At 36.3% G+C, this 19,173-nt stretch overlaps 1 protein-coding gene across 12 annotated transcripts in view; it reads left to right on the forward strand.

Annotated features, from left to right (window-relative positions):
- Positions 1–19,173, forward strand: part of PPP6R3 (protein phosphatase 6 regulatory subunit 3) — a 54,157-nt gene that overhangs the window by 24,034 nt on the left and 10,950 nt on the right. For 7 of the 12 annotated variants that reach the window (XM_064657712.1, XM_064657714.1, XM_064657713.1 and 4 more), the window contains 14 exons: positions 382–519; positions 1,030–1,095; positions 1,536–1,648; positions 2,354–2,467; positions 3,136–3,265; positions 4,102–4,254; positions 6,168–6,317; positions 6,809–6,873; positions 8,966–9,081; positions 9,480–9,565; positions 13,949–14,035; positions 15,621–15,718; positions 17,807–17,861; positions 18,561–18,691. In XM_064657712.1, the coding sequence (XP_064513782.1) occupies positions 382–519; positions 1,030–1,095; positions 1,536–1,648; positions 2,354–2,467; positions 3,136–3,265; positions 4,102–4,254; positions 6,168–6,317; positions 6,809–6,873; positions 8,966–9,081; positions 9,480–9,565; positions 13,949–14,035; positions 15,621–15,718; positions 17,807–17,861; positions 18,561–18,691 (1,502 nt within the window). The remainder of the gene's footprint in view (positions 1–381; positions 520–1,029; positions 1,096–1,535; positions 1,649–2,353; positions 2,468–3,135; positions 3,266–4,101; positions 4,255–6,167; positions 6,318–6,808; positions 6,874–8,965; positions 9,082–9,479; positions 9,566–13,948; positions 14,036–15,620; positions 15,719–17,806; positions 17,862–18,560; positions 18,692–19,173) is intronic. The other 5 variants (XR_010431229.1, XM_064657718.1, XM_064657719.1 and 2 more) reach the window with 1 other exon arrangement.

Here is a 19,173-nt window from a genome sequence, read left to right on the forward strand (position 1 = left end):
GCTTGCCTTTCAAACCTGAGATAGTCTTTGTATTATATTAAGGCTTTGCTGTGTTGAGCTTTGCTCACTAAGCTGGGATGAGAGTAATTCATATCAAAAAGAAAAACTGACTCTGCATTGAATTATAAGTAGGTTGTGATCAGCAAGTTGGGCTTGAGAGGAGGCCCAGGACATAATGCATGTAGTATGGATCTGCCCTGTGCCAGTTTTGCTACTCTCTACGCATGTATTATTTTATCTTGCCTTGTACTGCAAGCTTTAAGTGGCAGAAGTTCTCATCTTTTTTGTCTGTTTGGTAGGAGAGAGAAGTTAAAAGTGGTTGGTGTAATTTATCATATAAAATACAGAGAAGCAAATATAAGCTTACTTTTTAATTTCCAGATTGTGGATTTTTTAAAGAGGAAGCATGATTTTGTAGACCTCATTATTAAGCACATAGGGACCTCTGCTATCATGGATTTGTTGCTCAGGCTACTGACTTGCATAGAACCTCCACAGCCCCGGCAAGAAGTGCTAAATGTGAGTAAAATTCTCAGAATTTTTGTCTGACCTGTGAACTGTAAAATGGCTTATCTTCTGCTGGTGTTTCTAAGTTTATTTCTTAAATGTGCTGAAATTAGATGTGTGGGGTTTTGTTTGGTTGTGGGGTTTTTTTGTATGCTTTGAGCTGACAGTACTTTTCCAGTGGAACCCCTGTGCTGCTGTGGACAACTTAGAACCCAAGTGTCTGGTCTCTTCCTCAGTCTTTAATATCTAACTTAACAACCGACAGATGCAATTTTAAGATTGTTTTGGGCCTTACTGAACACATTTTTTACATCAAAGTTTATTCTAAAATTATACCTAAGGCTTTCTTTTTTACTGTGGCTCAGAAACCTAATTTTACTTTTTCCCTTTTTTCTGAACTATTGTTAGTCTGTGTTTAGAAGTATTGACAGTATGACTTGGGGCAGCTGTCAAAAGGCTACTTTCAATTTTGTAAATTCATTCACTTGGAAAAAATTCTAACATCCACAAACACTTTTACAGTGGCTTAATGAGGAGAGAATTATCCAGCGGCTTGTGGAAATTGTACACCCATCTCAAGATGAAGATGTAAGTATTAGTCTGACACTCCTCTGAGTCTGTCTGTTCAGCTTTGCAACATGATATTAGAACTTTTTCTTTTACTGTTTTCTTCTTGCTTTTTTCAGTAAGCTGGTTTCAATATCTGTGCAGTCATTTGAGGGAGGGTGTGTGGTTTTATTTGCCTCCCTGCCCCCTTTTTGAGATCCATATCAAAGCCTTATGCATACTTGGTGTTTGAAGATTCAGCTCTAATGTTTTGCCACCTTAATACTGGAAGTAGATTCTTGGCTCATGTCTCAAGGTTATTTTTGTGTTAAGGTTTAGTTATGGCATAAAGCTACTGCTTGAATGTTTTTTGGGTAGGAGGGACTCTTGTCAATGTTGAAACTTTCACCTTTTTTAATTGAAGAATTGCAGTCCAGCACCTTGTTACTCTTCTAGTGAAAAGTGATGTTTTTCTGTTTCAGAGGCATTCAAATGCATCACAGTCACTCTGTGAAATTATTCGTCTAAGCAGAGACCAGATGTTACAAGTACAGAACAGCTCAGAACCAGATCCATTGCTGGCAAGTTTAGAGAAGTAAGTTGGTTTGAATTTCTGATTTTATTCTCACTTTGTAAAAAAGTAGTTTTTAACTTTTGAACTTGAAAACCTTCAGAAATGGCAAGCGCTGCTTTTCAGGTGAATTTTCTTGTCTACCCATCATCTGTTTGTGTAATTTGAAATAACTGGGCAAGGAAGCAGAACCCCACCTGGAAGACTTTCTTGTGGTGGTGTGGGGAAGGAGTTGTCTTATTAAAGTATTTTCTGTGCTGCACAATTTATTGGGATCTCTCACGTGGAGGTCAGCTTGATAACTGTGCAGACTAAACATGGAAGATTTTGACTTTGTTATGTTACTTGTACCGAGTTAATCTAAGTGTATGTTTCTGCCAGAGAAGATTCTCCTGTACTCCCTTCTCCCTTTTGCTGTTATAGGTTTAGGTTTATGTGGCTGTTATGGCATGCTGAACCAGGTTTTTGATCTGACTGAAAAATTCACTTTTTTTTTTCTTTTCTTTTTTGGTCAGATCAAAAAACTAGATCAGTGGAAGGAATCGAAAAATATGATTGAGACACTGAGGATGGGAGTGATTGTCCTAGTGATACCTGCTAGCCTGAAATGGCTACTGGTTTTCTTGGTATTATCCCCATATTAATTTTATGTGGGCAAATGGTAGCTACTTCTGCTAACAGCTGTATCCTGAAAGTAGTGTTACCTGATGCCAATGCTTTTCTTTTCAGACAAGAAATCATAGAGCAGCTCCTGTCTAATATTTTTCATAAAGAAAAAAATGAATCTGCAATAGTCAGTGCAATCCAAATACTATTGACCTTACTTGAGACAAGACGACAGACGTAAGTGTTACTTTTTCACTTGAATTATGCCTGCAGTAGCAAGTGTCTTCCATGTACTTGTGACCAAACCATTTCTGTGTCTGTTGTAGCTGCAGGAGTAAAAACACAAGCCAAGTGATTGTGGTTGGCTTTGCAATGCTTTAACTAAATGACTAGTCTTTCTGCAGTTTTTTCTGGAAGTTAATTTAAGTGCCAATTGACAGATAAGACTTACTACATTTCATCAGTTTATTTCGGGATACAAGGAATAGGGTAATTCTGTATAGTGCAGTGAGTGAGTATTGACTTCTTAAAAAGTTATTTGTCATGTTGTTACAACTTCATTTGGAGAAACTGCTGAACAGATCTCTCTGGTACGTGCAACTTATGCTTGGGATAGACAAATGAAGCTATTCATCTGCCTCAGAAGAGCAAATAGAACTGTAATTTTTAATCTCAAAACTATTTTTGAGATTTCAAGCCAATAAACTTAAAAATACTAGGGCTAGTGTTTGGGAAAATCTTGTTCAGCCATTACCTCACACTTAATTTGTATGTGTAACCCTATGTTTTGGCATTGTTTACCTCTTCATTCTTTTCACATCCTTTTACATACTTTTACATACCTCAAAGATGTTTTACAACTTGTTTTGATATTAATTATCAGATCCTACTTGTGTGTGTTTTAGATTTGAAGGCCATATAGACATCTGTCCTCCAGGCATGAGCAATTCCACATACTCTGTCAACAAAAGTGTTTTAGAAGCCATAAAAGCACGACTTTCATCCTTCCATGAACTCCTACTTGAGCCTCCAAAAGTAAGTGAAACTTTGTGTTACCAAATTAATTAAAGCAAGACTGTCACTATGTGCTTGTGTTTTAGGCAGATTATAATAAAAAACAAAGCTTAGTCTGACAGCTTTCAGGCAGGTGCTCAGGCTACTCCTAGCCTATTGTGAACCTTGGCTCAGACAAATAAGAATAATGAACAGTAATGTCTTATGCTAATTGATCTGCTTTTCCAGCATAAACGTTGTTTAATTAGAAAGTAGTCTTGAAGAATTAATTCTTACTGAAAGCAATCAAAAGAGATTTGCTATACACACACACACATATATATGTTCTTACTGGCTGGCACTGTGACCACACTTCTGGTTTGTTAACCAGCTAAAATTAGAGTAAGACACCAGAGATGCTGGTTGCTTAATGAAATTGTTTTCAAGTATATGAAGTTAGGGTTGCTGAGGCATTATGATAAATTTATAGACTGTCCACCTAGCTGTTTTGTGTATATTGTAGCAATGTAGACTATAGCGGGATCAACTAGTGGGAATCATTTCTTAGGAACCAGCTCCTAATTCAGGGTTGAGTAGACTTCATCTCCTTTGAGATCCTGTGTGTAGTTAACAATAACTTTTACAAAGTCATTGTTTTCATGTGGCTGGTTTTAGTGCTTCCTGTCTTTGGAATTAAAATAAGCGATAGTGTTTGGAATTAAAATTAGTTTTTTGCAGTGTGAAGGTAAGACAGTTGTTCAAGGACTACTTGTATTTATTTTTAAGCACTACTTTGTCAGTTGTTTGTAGTAATGATGAGCTGATTTTTTTTTAAATATTTTAATGGGTTTTATGTATGTACCTTGTTTCTTTTCCAGAAAAGTGTCATGAAGACAACCTGGGGTGTACTGGATCCACCTGTGGGAAACACGCGTTTAAATGTGATTAGATTAATATCTAGCCTTTTACAGACGAATACGAGCAGTGTGAATCAGGAGCTTATAGAACTTAACAGCATAGGAGTAATACTGGTAAGAACTTAATGCTGTCTTCTTTATTTTTATAGATTGCTATTAGGATCTTGTCTGACTTTTCTGTCACTGCAGAAAATCTTCCAACCTAACTTTTCAGCACGTTTGTATTGTGATTACTATTGCTTGGTTTAAGAACTTTTAAGATTGGATTTTACTGTTAAATTAATCTGTCTGAAGTCAGTGTTTTTCTATGATCACTTAAATGGTTCTTGTTTGTTACACCTTTATAAGTACATGAAGTGGTTTTCTTCATAAGCTTATTTTTACTTGTATGTTCTCAAGTTTTCAGCCACGTTCAAGGCTTCACTGCTGTTTTCATTCTTTACCTAAGTTGTTCCCTCAAAACCCCTTTTCCTCACTTAATTTATGGCCCACTAAATGGTATCTCAGCACTGTCCTATAAAGGAAGCTTGTGCACCTTCAAACCTCAAAGCACAATGAACTCAGTTAACTCGCTGCTCTTTGCTGATGTACTTTGAGTACTTCCTACCTATGCTTCCACTATAGCAGGTCTATTCTTTGTGTTTAGGTTCACCCAAGAAATTCAAGCGTTTGTATTGATTAAAAAATAACTAGCAAATCATGTAGAACTTAAACTAGTTTCTGAACAGCATGTAAACTTTAAGTAGGCAGTTGCAAACTTAAGGTGTAAATACTGTCTCTACCCCAAATCGTTTTAGTCCAAAATCCCTTTTTCCTGCCACTGATTAATACAGTATGAGTTAAATGTTTTCATCTCAGATTTTTTTCACAGTTGGGTTTGCAGGCAGGTGCTAACTTATGTACAAATAGCTAATTTCATTGTAGCCGAAGTTTTTCCTGGATCCATTGTCTGAGGGAACATACATGCTATGAATACTTGTATGTTTTTATAATTAGATTATTTTGTAAACTGAATTCAGTGAGGTTCGAACACACTTTTCTGTTGCAGATTTTACGTAATGAAAAAAGTAATTGTAGCCACATAAACCTCGGTGCTTCATGCTGTTAGCTGAAACAACGCATGTTTTACTGTGCAGACCTGCCTGTTAGGAAAAGTTATGGGAGGATGTCATTAATTTAGGAGGACTGAAGGAAGATTGAAGACCTTTAGCTGTACTTTGAATGAGACTAAAATTGTTTAATGCCATTCCAATCACTGCACATATTTCCATAACTCACTTCCCTTTACCAGTAACAGAAATCATTTGAGTTTTTTAGTAAGTAGTCTAAAATAACTAAGCATAAAGCTTGGAAAAAATCTTTCCTATGTTTAAAAGAAAAAATGGGGAGAAGCAGGAACATGACTAAATGAACGCTGCTTATTGTGTCTCAACCTCAGTGTTTGTCTTGTGCCTTGTTAATCTTAAACTGCATCTAGATTATCTGAGGTAGCTTTCTGTAATATAAGAATAAAATTAGTAGGTGATGGGTTCAAAATAGGCAGATAGTATCTTGTAAGGAATCTCATGCAAGTGAGGAGCACATTTATAAAAAGGTACTGTAGGTGCTAGGAAGGTTAAGTGAACTCAAGAAAGAGAAATCTGTCAAGGACTCCTAAGGTCATAAATTACCCTTCTGACTCTGGGATTTTTTGGCCTGTAGCTAGCAGAAGCAGTGTAAGTGTGGTGCATCATTTGTCCCAGTCTTTGTAGTCTGAAAGTGCATTACTGGTGACACCTGCAATAAATCCCATTACAGCTGAGTTCTTGTTCTGGTCTGGTATAGTATCCCTTGGTTTTAGATAATGGCAAGCACAAGAATTAATGTTTTTGTAGGTAACATTTTTTCTTGGGTAATAATACTTAGTGTAGGACTTAAAGAATTTTTTCCGGTGTAGTCATTTCATATGATTTGGTGGGGTGAGACAATCGGTTATGTTTAATGAAAAGATCTTGATTTGTATAAACCTTGGTGAATTTGTTTTTCAGGACATGTTTTTTAAGTATACATGGAATAACTTTCTGCACACTCAAGTAGAAATCTGTATTGCATTGATTCTTGCAAGTCCTCTTGAAAGCACGGACAATGGCACAATTACAGATCAGGATTCCACTGGGGACAATCTCTTACTGAAACATGTAAGTTGTGTTTTTTGTGAGTCTCTTGAATTTTCCTGTTTCCAGGCTATTGTAGCAGCTACTTTTACATAAATATACTCCAGTTTTATTTTGTGTATAGAGCAAACAAGAATATCTTTCTGTTTTTACTTAAAATATCAGTTCAGGGTGTCAAACCTGAAACTGCCATAGAGTAGATTTTTTGCTGCCCCAAAGTGAGCACATGTGCAGAGCTGCAACTATTTATTTTCCTTGAAATTCCTCCTATTTTTAAGAATTAAAGTAGTTATTTCAATAGCTTTGTGCTACTACAACTCAGCACTTACAGAGAGGAGTAGAAATACTATGGGTTTAGCTTTTAGGTTTCTGTCTGCGGTCTGACTGTTGCTTCTGAACTTTAAATCTTCTAATGGAAGTATAAATTTAGTTGTCTTTTGGACTTTAGTATCAACTGTAAATGCATAATAGTGTTCTATTTTACTGTTACTAAGCATATTTTGCTTTTTTGACAGCTCTTCCTTAAGTGCCAATTAATAGAAAGAATACTTGAAGCGTGGGAGATGAATGAAAAGAAACAGTGAGTAATTAGTTTTCTCATTCCCTGCAATTGTCTACATAAGACTTGAATTGTGAAATGAAGGTATAACCAATTCAGAAGTGATCTGGCCAGTTCTGAAATGACTTACATGTTTGTATTTGAATTAAAGCTTTCTCTCATACTTTCTGTAGCATTCTAATACTTTTCTGTCTGACCATCTGAGAATGCAATAGTTGTCATTCTTGTCATGTATAAGATATTGCTATGATCTTTAAAGTTTACCCATGTTCAAGTGCAGAAACATATTGTAACTTTTGAGAGGACAGGAAATACTTCCCGAGTAAGCAATTGAGAATTATTTATGATATGACATACTGGACAGCATTCAGATGCCTAAGTAGTAAAAGCCAAGTCCTAAGCAATGGAATACCTTCTAAAAGTATGCATTGAAAAGGATATAAGTTTCAAGTAGCTAATGTTGTCTGAAACACTTCTTATAGCAGGTGAAAAAATCTCAAGTCATCACCTGAGGTGGTAAAACAGTTCTCTGAAGGCTCATAAGTTCGGCTCGGGAGATACTGAACAGTAGATGTTAGTTCTGACTTGTCAACATACTGAATTAGCTAACTAGGATAGTGCTGCAGGTTTACTAGTGTGTTATTTGAGACAGTTCCACTTTCCAAAACATTCCTGTTCCTATCTTATGTGAATCAGATAGTAAATATATGGCTAATGTAACTGACCTGGAAATAAGAATGGTGAAGAGGAGGGTAGAAAAAAAAGCAATGTGACTTTAAGTAACTGTAGGAGACATGCTCTCCCTAATGTCTTCTATTTTATATCGATTCTCCTGAGGTTATAGAGAACTGCCAACTTCATCAGCAATTAGATTCTTTCTACTGGTAAAAATCTGATGTAGTAAAAAGTTGTTTGATTCTGTTACTACAAGTAAGCATGTAGTAACAGAAGATACAATTGTATTCCAGACTTTTTGGTTAGGCAATGACAAATCAGTCCAGTTTGTCAAATACAAACAGTCTTTGTGGCATATCCTTTATTAGAAATTATAACCTTTGCCATCGTCATGTGCTGCTTGTTTTGAATGTGTTTGTTACCTAAGTAGTCAAGGGAAAAAGACAAGAATCTCTCTCAAGGTGTTCCTGTAAACAGTGTAATAGTTTGATTCATGATATTTTGCATTGACATAATTTCAATTATCTCATGTGTTAGGTGATGGTGGGAAATCAAATCATGTGATTTGTGTTTGCATAACATAAGCTACTCCTGAACTGCCGTCACCTTATAAAGGTTTCAGTCAAGTTCATGGGAGGTTTGTCTAGCCAGTTGGGTGGGTCTGTCTTGGTTTTTGTTTAAAACACAAAACTTTAAACTGATGCAGCAGAAGTCTGGTTGCCTTGCAGCTAAATGCTATAAAATTAGTTCAAGTTGGACCTCTCATTATCGCTATTTGGTCAGATGTAGAATGGTTCCAACTGATAATAGGTATTCAGAGCACTGTTCTAGCATCTGGTAATTCCTGTTCTGTCATAAATAAATATTCAAATAGCTTTGTAATTTTATCTTTGGTAAACATGTAAATGTTGTTCCTAAATTTCAGGATAGCAATGGTCCTAACTTAAATTGATATGCTCAATGTAATGTTAAGAAGCTCTGAAATACTAAAGCACACATAAGAATTCTTTTCCCTTTTGATCATGGGCTCAAAGCTCTGAGGGAATGTTTGGTGTACTGTGGTTTTGCAAAATACTCTCAGCAACAGAAATTTCCTAAAAACTGTGGATCTGTTGCTAATTTTGTCATTATTTTGATAATGCTGTACATTTTTCTTTCTACATACACACACAAATATTGAAGTATTTGCATTTCCTTCTTGGTACTTTACGTGCTTGTTAAGTATCTTAAACTGGCTCAGGGTAGTGACACCAGTTGATACCTTAAATTCTTGAGTATTTTTGTGAACCTTTGGTTTTAAAATGCAACTCTTTAGCTTAAGAACACCTGTGCTATTAGTCATGTGTGGCATCTTGACTCTGGTAGAGTGTTTTATAACAGAATATAGCAGCACAGTTGCTCTGAGTGTGGGCAGTTGAATTCCTTTTGTCTCTTGCAGGGCTGAAGGAGGAAGACGGCATGGCTACATGGGTCACCTGACAAGGATAGCAAACTGCATTGTGCATAGTACAGATAAGGGGCCAAACAGTACACTAGTCCAGCAGCTCATTAAAGGTATTGATTAATGCTCTGACATTTATTTTCATAGCTTTCATTATCAAGTGCTGAGGAAATTAATCAAACTTAAATTAAAAGGTAACTATTGGATAAAATAAGAAAAGATTGATTACTTCTGAAACATTCAATTTAAAACCAGCTGTCCTGAAGCATATGCTTAAGTTTGGTTTTTTTTTTTTCAAATGGTATCAAAGCTCCCTGAAATAGATGCAAAGAGATGCTGACCTGCTTGATTTGGACTTGTTTACTAGGTGGAGTAATCTTTATGGATTTATGAGGATGTATCTGTTCTTACCAGTATTTTTGGTAGAGCGGAAGAAAACATTTGAAAATTAAGTGTTGCTTCATTGTTGATAGTATCAAATTGGTTTGGGTTTTTTTGTTTCCTGGGCTAGAGCTTCCAGAAGATGTCAGAGAGCGATGGGAGACATTCTGCACAAGCTCTTTAGGAGAAACTAACAAGAGGAATACAGTGGACCTGGTAAGTAGTGATGGATAAAGTAGGAAAATTGCTGCTACTTTACTTGGGCTTCAGTTTCTTTTTGTCAACAGCATGGTCAGTCTTCCAAAATACTATGTACTTATGAGAAATCTATCTAGTTGCTGAGCTATGGAACTGATAATTCTTTAGTATACTTTTCAACTAAAGCCATATCATTAATATTTTGTATGGGAATAATGCAGAAGTTTACTTTGTAATAGCTGATCCCTGACAATCTCCAAGAATGAGGACTTCTTTACAGCTTCAAGTTAGTGTCCTTGAAAGCTCCTGTCTGCTTGAAGAGTACAAACTAAAAGTGTAGGAGCTAGTGTTAATTGCTTTATCTACAGGATGTAAATGACCTTATGTAAGTTTAATGGGAAAATACTACCTGTGTTCCACTGCATGTGTTACTGACTTTGCTGAAGTCACATAGCTTTGCATACTCCTGTGCACCTGCCACGTTCCTTCTGCATGCAGCTGTAGTGATTACACTTTTAGAAAAGTGTTGTAGGTCAGAAATTGTGTGAGCAGTTTCTGTTGCATTTCTGTGATTTCTCCCCTGGCATGGCTGGGTGCAGGTAGTAAAAAATGCTACGCCACTAATATGGCTGCAGGCCTTGTACCAAGATGCCAAGGAGGAGTTTTTGGCAAATGAATAAAGTTTTCTCATCTCCTATGACCACCTGTTGTGGTCCAATTAGCAGGGAACAGCAGAGCATGTTTTCCTTATGTAACCAATGTTGTGTGAACAAGAAGCTGAGCGTCATGAGCACTATATAATCTGTCTTTCTCCTAATAAATCCGACATTTGCCTGATCATATTGATCCTGGAGCAATCTGTCCATACCCTTCCATCGAAAGAAAAGTGCTGAACTTAAGTAGAAGTATGAAGAGGTTTTGTGTAGTCATGTTAAAGATACAGTTTAAGGGTAGTCACTTGGACACTAATAAGCAGAGGCTGTTTCCAATGTCAACAGATCAGTTCTTGAATTTTAATATACCTGACTTCTCCAGGAATGCAGTGCATTCCATGTGCCTTCATTAATTAACTTGTGCTGGTCCTAAATTAATTGGGCTATAAAACTAATAGTTTGTTATATTTGCTATTTCAATATAGTAACTGGAGCATAATGCTAACAGGTCTCAGTAGAAGCAATAGAAAATTCATCTGAAACTGTGCCACTTGTGGACAGGACCAAATGATGTACATAAAGCAATTTTTCTTGATCCTGTGAATGCGAAGAAGTGCACAGTGCTTGTAGATTATTGTTATTTTTCCTCTGGTTGGAAACTACTTGGTCAAGACCAAGAGAAGGATGATGTGAAGAAGAATTTTAGGCTGACTTACAATAAATAACACTAATGAGCTCTTTAGATATGTAATAATTTACTTAGATGTACTTGGTGTAACAACAGTAAAACTTAATTGAAAACTTATCTCCAAACTCCACAATTTTCAGTATAATAGAAATACAAAGCATTAAAACAATTTCTTTTGTCTGAAATGCCATCTGGAAAACTTGGTCTTGGAATTTCTGAAGTCAGGCTTTGTTTCTGCTTGTGTGATTGATTCCCGTGAACATAGGGTTAGCATTTAGTTCAAAGATAATCAGTAATGGACAGTACAATGTGTAGGAGATATAAAAAGACACATCTCATAGAAAACTCAGCTTATTGTGTGGCCGAGTGAAATTTAAGTATGGTTACTCTTTTAGTGTATCCTGAAAGCACAGTTCCACAGTATTTCTTCCCAGTCATACTGTTCCCTACTGTCCCCCATACTTTCGATCTGTGATTTGGTCTCTATGGGTTTGTCCATAGACAAATAAACCTGGACAATTTGGTATGTCTGAGTGTTCAAGCTCTTCTGCAAGTTGATGAAAATATCCTTTCCAGGTTCAAACAGCAACTTAGCAGAACTAATGTTTATACCTGAAAAATCATACACTTGATGTAAAGTGCAGATTTTTCAATGTCCCCAGAGCAAGATCTTAAGCACACATTTTTTAATTTTCTATGAATTAGCCTTATACTTATTGTTGGGTAGATGAGTAGACTTATTTACTTGGTTGAGAGTTTTTCTGTGCTTAGCAAGACGTTGAGCAAAATATATCAGACACTGATTCCTGACCTGAATGATAGAACTTTGATTTACTGTTAAACTTGATCTTCAGTCAACTTACTGAATTTACAATGCTCTGACATACCCTTATAGTGTAAGGTTAACTAAAAAATATGTCACTGAGTTGGCTGTGTGAATGCTCTGGAAATAACTGATCTTGTGAGTACTCAGTGCTTCAGTTACTTGGTGATTAGCGAGAGCTATTTTACCATAATGGAACAAGGTATGTCTTCTGGGGTTCCATGTATAATGAACTGCTTCTGCAGTCATGAAACTATTCTTTTTCAGTTGTTATATTGTAAATCTATCAACACTTTATCAGTTTTACTCCCTTTCTCCCTCTTTAGGTTTTACTGTCTTTCAGACAAGTTCTTGTTACATTTTCTGTAACAACAGTAATTGCAGACTTAGAAGTGAGCATGCAGAACTGTCTCTGAGTTTCTCCAAAACACTTTGCAGAATTTACAGGAAGTTTACTTTTGTTTTTTCAGTGCTAATTGTCCTTCTGGTAGAAGGTAGCAGTATTTCCCTAGGCTTTCCTACTTACACTTACCTAGCTGAAGATTAAACAAATATAGAGTAAATGTTGATTTTCAATTTAGACAAGGTGCATTAATGATGCTGGTACAGTAAGGAATGATATACAGCTTGTAATGCTAGGTTTGTACTAGAGACTTTGTGTAACTTTCCATGTGTCTCTGTGGCATCCTTCCAGTATTACTCATGGTACTGAAAGTTTCTGAGGTATACCTAAAGACTAGGTGAGGAAAATATACCTACCCAAGCCTAAAAGTAACAGTCTCCAGGACAAACTGTTCATGTTTGCCTTAAGAATTGCCATGTAGTTCCTTTCACTTAAGGAAATCCTTCTCAGTGTTACCAGGAAATGAAGCAAAAAAAGTCATGCATAAGAATGAATTATTTGTGGGAAGTACTGGTGCTGTGTTAGTGTTACAAAGTGACTGGGCTGAACAGTGAGGAGCTCTAAGAGTTACGTGCTGCACTTTGCAAGTGAACATTCCCACTCCTTTCCTTGGCATCATTCTACCATTTAGTTATTAGAGTGGAGTAATGTTAGTTTCTTTTCATATTTATTCTTCAATAAATAACCTGTCAGGGGAGTTGGGACCAAATGATCTTTAAGGTCCATTCAACCCTTAGCATTCTATGATTCTATGATCTAACCTCTTACGTCCCCTTGATTGCCAAAGGGAGATTTTTGAGGAGAAAGTACTGTCTAGCCAAGAGTCCTGAGCTTGGTTCTTTTACAGCAGTAAGGGCAAGATTTTTACTGGAGATTAAAATGTTCATTAGTAGTAGCTAATACTAAATAAACAGCTTCTTACTTGGATTTGAGTGTCTTTTTTCCACAACAAGTTGCAATTGTAGAAGGGATAGGTGTATTAACTTTTGTCCTCTCAAAATGTTCCACATGAGGGTGGCAGTATCTAGGGCAGCTCATGTCATGGTATGGAATGCCATATAAGTGCCTTGAAGTATACAGACTTGTCTCGTATGAAGCTTTATATGTGTTTCAGTACTCCCTTTGAATAGACTTGTATTATCTTTTTTGAATAGGCTTATATTTAAAAAAAAAAGAAGAATCCGTGAGCCACCTGACATCACTTAAGAATCTGTAGTGTGAAATTCTAGGAGTGTGAAAAATAATGCAGTTTATTATAGTGCAGTATAAACTTTGTCTTCTGTAGATTTGCTTTTTACTAGTTATCCCTCATAGAAGTGTGTCTTAAAGGTCAGCTGCTGCTACTGTTACTTCAGTTAATTGCTGTCCCAGCCTAAAACTACTTTTGGAGTGCTGTTCTGATTGAAAATGAGTACTTCTAAGAACATGTTGCTTAACTAGCAGTGTCACCGAACAAACTATTCCCACTAGTTATATTTTTTTTTTGATGATATGACATTTTCTTTCATTACTGTTGTTTAAAACAGTGGCTACTGTGGCATCAACTCCGAAGACAAGGTTCAAGCTTTGTCTCATTTAGTTTTAGATAACTGTCAGCTGTAAGACTGGCTTTTTTATGTTAAATAGTCATTTTGAAGTAGTCAGAATCTTTGGCTTCATGTATGTGATAATGCCATGGAGATATTTCAGGGTCTGTTTTATGTGGTATTACAGTTAGTAAAAATCAATAGTTGAGTTTCTTGTTTTGATACGAAACTGAAGATTCAACCAGATGGTGTGAGTGTAGCTGAGTGTCTGTCATACGCTGTCCAAGTGACCCCCTTTCTTTGTGCAGGTCACTACCTGCCACATCCACTCCTCCAGCGATGATGAAATCGACTTTAAAGAAACTGGCTTCTCACAGGATTCTTCCTTGCAGCAGGTGAGTTGAATTCTTTTAACAGTTTAAGTTGCTCTTTCTGTACAAGTAAATTAAGATGTTTTTAAAAAAGCAAAGGAATCTTGCCAGCAAATATAAATCTAGAAAGTTTAAGATAAATGACGTGTGCGTGCACACAACTGTGTCTTATCGAACACATAATATGCATCTCTTTGAATTCTTTCACTGATGGTGAAAGAGTGGGAGCCACGTGGCACAAGATTGCCAATAGATCCCTTAGGTGGAACGCATTCCTTGGCTGGGTTACTAATAAATCTTTCAGCTCACACTGACAGCTGTGTGGCAACTACCTAGTCTAGGACTGGCTTTAGTATTGTATGCATCTTCTATAGTTTTTATAATAAGTAATTGCTTGTCTAAGTTTGAATTGTGGGTGGTGGCTCAAGCTTTAAAATCTGATGCATTTTTATTTAATTAAGTGCTTTTGTACATGTAAGGTGCACCTGAATAAAAACTTGATAAGTTGGGTGCTATCTGTAGCAGCTTTAGTGAGAAAGTAAGATCTTCTAATATCTCTGTGCTTTTCATGCATCCCCTTAGTGACCTGCTGTGCCTAGGCAATCCCAGCAGTTCCAGGTAGTTAAACTGGAGAAATGCAGATGGTCCAGTGCTGCTTCTTTCAAGTTTGTCTTGCTGTATACCTCCTCCTTTTATATATATTTTCTTTTTCCTTCAGTTTTCATAATGCCTTAATCTAAACTTGGGGTTTTTGACTGTTCTTTTGTTTTATTTTTATATTCACTGTATTCAACTTTGCCACCATACTGTGTCCCTTCAGCTACTGGGGCAAAAAACCAAGAACGATGACATGACAGCTTTATTCCCTAGAATATCTTAGCATTGACTGACTTTACACATGGAAATAACATTATGAAAAGTCCCTAGAGAATGTGTGGTAATTTGTAATTTATAGTCCTGGGAAATAAGAGACAAAAACTATTGTTATGGATAGGAGAAGATGGCCTCATGTACCTTAATGTGTATATTCCCATCTCTTGGCAGTTGACACTGTCATCTTTATTTAAAAAAAAAAGTGTATGGTTGTGTCAGTGACGCTGCACTGAGATGGAAAATATTCAGTGGTTTAGGTCTTCTAGATATTTAATAGGTGCTGCTGGTATGTGTGCCTGAGACTAATACTGCTAGTGAACTACATGATAAATAAGGAACTGTGCTTTAGTATCTATATATAATCTACTTTTTGGGTTCTTGCTACTTATAACTTCATGTTATTTTGAACAAAGACAGCTTTTTCTTTTATAGAGTATGCTGTGTTGTTTCACTCTTTCTTCGGGGTGCATTTGGAAAGGTGCTGATTAATATGATTAAACTACAGATTTAACTTTTTTATTGAAAGCTACTATTTGACTGGTTTTCAAGTCAGTAAATGTAAGAAGAGTTGTAGTTGATGTTGCCATTCAAAATTTAAAGGTTAAGACAAATCCTTCTCCTGTCCTTTTATGTTTAATTTAGATAGACTTTTATTTCTTTGGAGCAAAATGGGCAAATAGATTTTAGAATATTATTAGAATCATTATATCACTGTCGTTGGTCCTGGGGTTGCCAGGCCTTTTCTGATTATCAGATGCAACAAATGACGTCCAATTTTATTGACCAGTTTGGCTTCAACGATGAGAAGTTTGCTGATCAAGATGACATCGGCAAGTGAGTATAACATTATACTGGCTTTGGCTAGTCTTGTGAATTTTCTTTCTTACTGTGTTTTTGGCTGTGGTTTTGCTGATGGTAAACAGAAGCATTTACTGATGTGAGGCAGTTACCAGTCAGTCCTGTCTTTTTGTACCATCCATGTGCATTGATGGAAGCATCTCTGAACAGTTTACAGAGGAAAGTAACAGCTTATCTTCCTTTCTGATGTCCTAGTTGTGTCAACATTGAGAACACAGTGCTTGGGAATAAAAAACTAAATTATAGCTCTGCTTTTGAAAGCTGTGGCTCTGCATTGACCTGGCATTGCTTTGGGGCATTTTCACTTTCTCTGTGTCTCAAATTGTTTTTTTTTTTCCCTTGCTGAATCTATGTACTGGACCAGATGAATATCTCTACTTTTAAGTTTTCCTGGAAAAAATTTACAGGAACAACATGTCTCTGAATACTTTAGGGGACAGTAAGGAAGGACATTGTAAATCTACCTTTGTTTATAAGGTCAAGGCAGTTAAGACTTATTTCTACAAATATGGTAAAAGATGAGGAAATGAGAACAGTCTTAGTCAGGTTAAAAAAACCCCAAACAAGCGAAGCAAAAACCAGCACACAACAAAAAACACCCCCCCAAAAGACTGGTATCTTTCTTCAGTTCTAAGCAAACTGATACCAGAAGGGGAAAAGTGAACAATGGACGTTCTTGCTGATAGTAGAGTCAGTTGTGATTGTTGTAATACCTCATGGCTTGGGATGCAAGAACATGCAGATAGGAGTAAAAAGCATTACTTCAAGATGGTTTTTAGAAGGGTATTTTTATAATAATCTCAGTGCTCTTCTGTAAGACATGTTGAGTAAGTGGTGGCTAACTAAAGGTTGTATGTGCCATCTAAGAAGCATTGCTGCTTTCTTACACCACATAATATGCTGAGATTATGGATTAAGATACAATGGTAGAGGAAGTAACTCAGGGTACTCCTTAACTTTTTCAGAAGCAAGTGGATTTTAGCAAGGATAGGATTTGGAATTCCTTTCAGTTCATACCCTTGGAAGTCTCTTGTGTTGGTAGAAAGATGACTGTTCGTGTAAGGAGGTCTCTTGAGATTTGTGATAGATACACTGTTATATACTCATGACTTGAATTAAGCTGTAGACAAAGTTATTTTAAAGTTATGCCTTTTGTGCAAGAATCAATTACACTTTAAGTTACCTGCATACTGTTGCACAGTAATTCAGATGGTAGCTTGCATAGTAATTCAATCACACTTGAAACTTAGGTTCCTTTAGACCACTTACTTTTCTCTTTACTATGTAATGCATTGAAGATTAGAGGAAGAGTAGTAACATGCTCTGCTGAATGCACTGCTGTATGTGGCTAGGCAAAGAATGTATTGGCTCTTCTGCAAGTCCGGTAATGTTTTGTATCTTTTCCTCCTCTATTTCTTTTTGCGTCCCCTAGAGATTTAGGTTGCCTAACATAATTTTTAGTCAGACGTTTTTTTAATTACTTTAGTGAAAGTGATTGATAGCTTAATAAGTGAAGATGTAGTCTTATGTTTGGAAAAATATTTCAGTGATTGGTTGAAAAATACCTTTTTGTTAGGAAACAGAACTTGGTATTACATTTTTTATTTTGTCCCTTCCAATTGAGAAGGTCCTTAGATAGAGCGGTGAAATCAGTTAGAATATGTAGGAACTGCTAATGCAGATATTTGCAGGACTTTGAGCTGTATCATAGTAGACCATAGTCAGGTTAGGCATTTTTTAGGTCTAGGCTTTTTCCAGTGCATAACAGTACTGTATTTGAGATTTGTGTATGTAATTTCAGTTATGCTTGTTTAGACTTGTTGCATCTCTATGGTTAACTGTAGCGTAGAGGTAGCATTGTTTTGTGCTTTTGTTTAAAATATTTTACAGTTAGAAAAATCTCATGAATGCAAGGCCTCCTTCATGTGAAATTTGACTGTTTTGTGTTGGAAACTACTGTCTTTGGTCTTTAGATTATTGGAAAATAAGAAACCAAAGAGAAATGTTTTCATGTCATAATAGAAAATCTTGTTTTATTGAATACATCTGCTTTTTTTCTTGTAGTGTTTCTTTTGATCGGGTCTCGGACATCAACTTTACCCTCAATACAAATGAAAGTGTAAGTATGTGTTTCCAGTACTGTCAGACAAATTACTGGCTTTAACTTATGTGGGACCTCAAAGTTTTGGTGGTGGTTATATTTACTCCTTTTATGTGTAATTGTTGGAAAATAATTACCCTACCTTATTCCTGTATCATGAGATTTTCTAATTGGAAGGCACTGTTATTGTTCTTTGTGATCAGTATTAAGCAGAATTGCTTCTAATTTGTATGGCTTAGTTTGAGACCAGGCTTTGATCTAATTTGTGCATATTGCACACTTGTGTTTTATGACTAGAAGCTATTTCAATCTTCCAGTGGGATTTTAATGACAGGAAAGTAAGAATAGAGACTCTAAAGCTAGATATTATTTGTTGGTTGAGCTGAAATGACATCACCTACAGAAAATAAAGCTGGAATACTTGGTGGTCAGGTTATCTGGAAAGGTCTTTGGTGTCATTGATCTATCCCATTCTTAAACATGGTGGAAACTCCTAGCTGTTCTTTGGTTCACTCAGCTTGTTAGTAGCCAAGTAAAACAAGCAGCACTGAATATTTTTTTGAGAAGCTTTAAATTATTAAGACATTCTGGTTTTCTGCTGCTTTTAGAGAAATGTTTAAGATTGTCTTCGGAATGGTCATATATTTTCAAGATGTTTACTAATGTAAGTAAAACGATCAATCATAAATATGTATTTTATACTTTTGCTATATTTAGGGCAATATAGCCTTGTTTGAGGCATGCTGTAAGGAACGGATACAGCAGTTTGATGATGGTGGCTCTGATGAAGAAGACATTTGGGAAGAAAAACATATTGCCTTTACACCAGAGTCCCAGAGGCGTTCCAGGTAAGAAATGTATTTTTCATCCAAGTAGCAGTAATAATGTACCTGTCCTCTGGTTCAGACTGGCTGTTAGTACAGATTGTCCAGCATTTCCATTTTATGGGGTAATGGTTCTAGTGTTTTATTTTCCAGCCATAATTTGCAGAAGATGCACTTCAACTTTTGTAGTTTGTTGTTTTGGGTTTTTCGTTTTTTTTTTTTTTTTTTCCTGCTGCTTATTCTTTCCCTCTGCTTTTAAACCTGCTCAGCCATTCTTGCCTTGGACAAGGCAGCCTATCTGCCTTTGTACACCTTGCTGTCTTATCTACAGTACCAGTGTGGTTGTGGACATAGGAAGATGCACTGAGGGGAAGGAGCATCTAGTCCCCAAAGCTCAAGGCTTTGCAGCCTCCCTCAGTATCTGCTGAAAGCCTCTTCACCTGATCAAGTGAAAAACCTTTAACCTTGGGTTTTTGAGAGAAAAATAATATGTAAAAATTATATCT

Source organism: Pseudopipra pipra, chromosome 6 (genome assembly GCF_036250125.1).
Source record: "Pseudopipra pipra isolate bDixPip1 chromosome 6, bDixPip1.hap1, whole genome shotgun sequence".
Classification (NCBI taxonomy): Eukaryota; Metazoa; Chordata; class Aves; order Passeriformes; family Pipridae; genus Pseudopipra; species Pseudopipra pipra.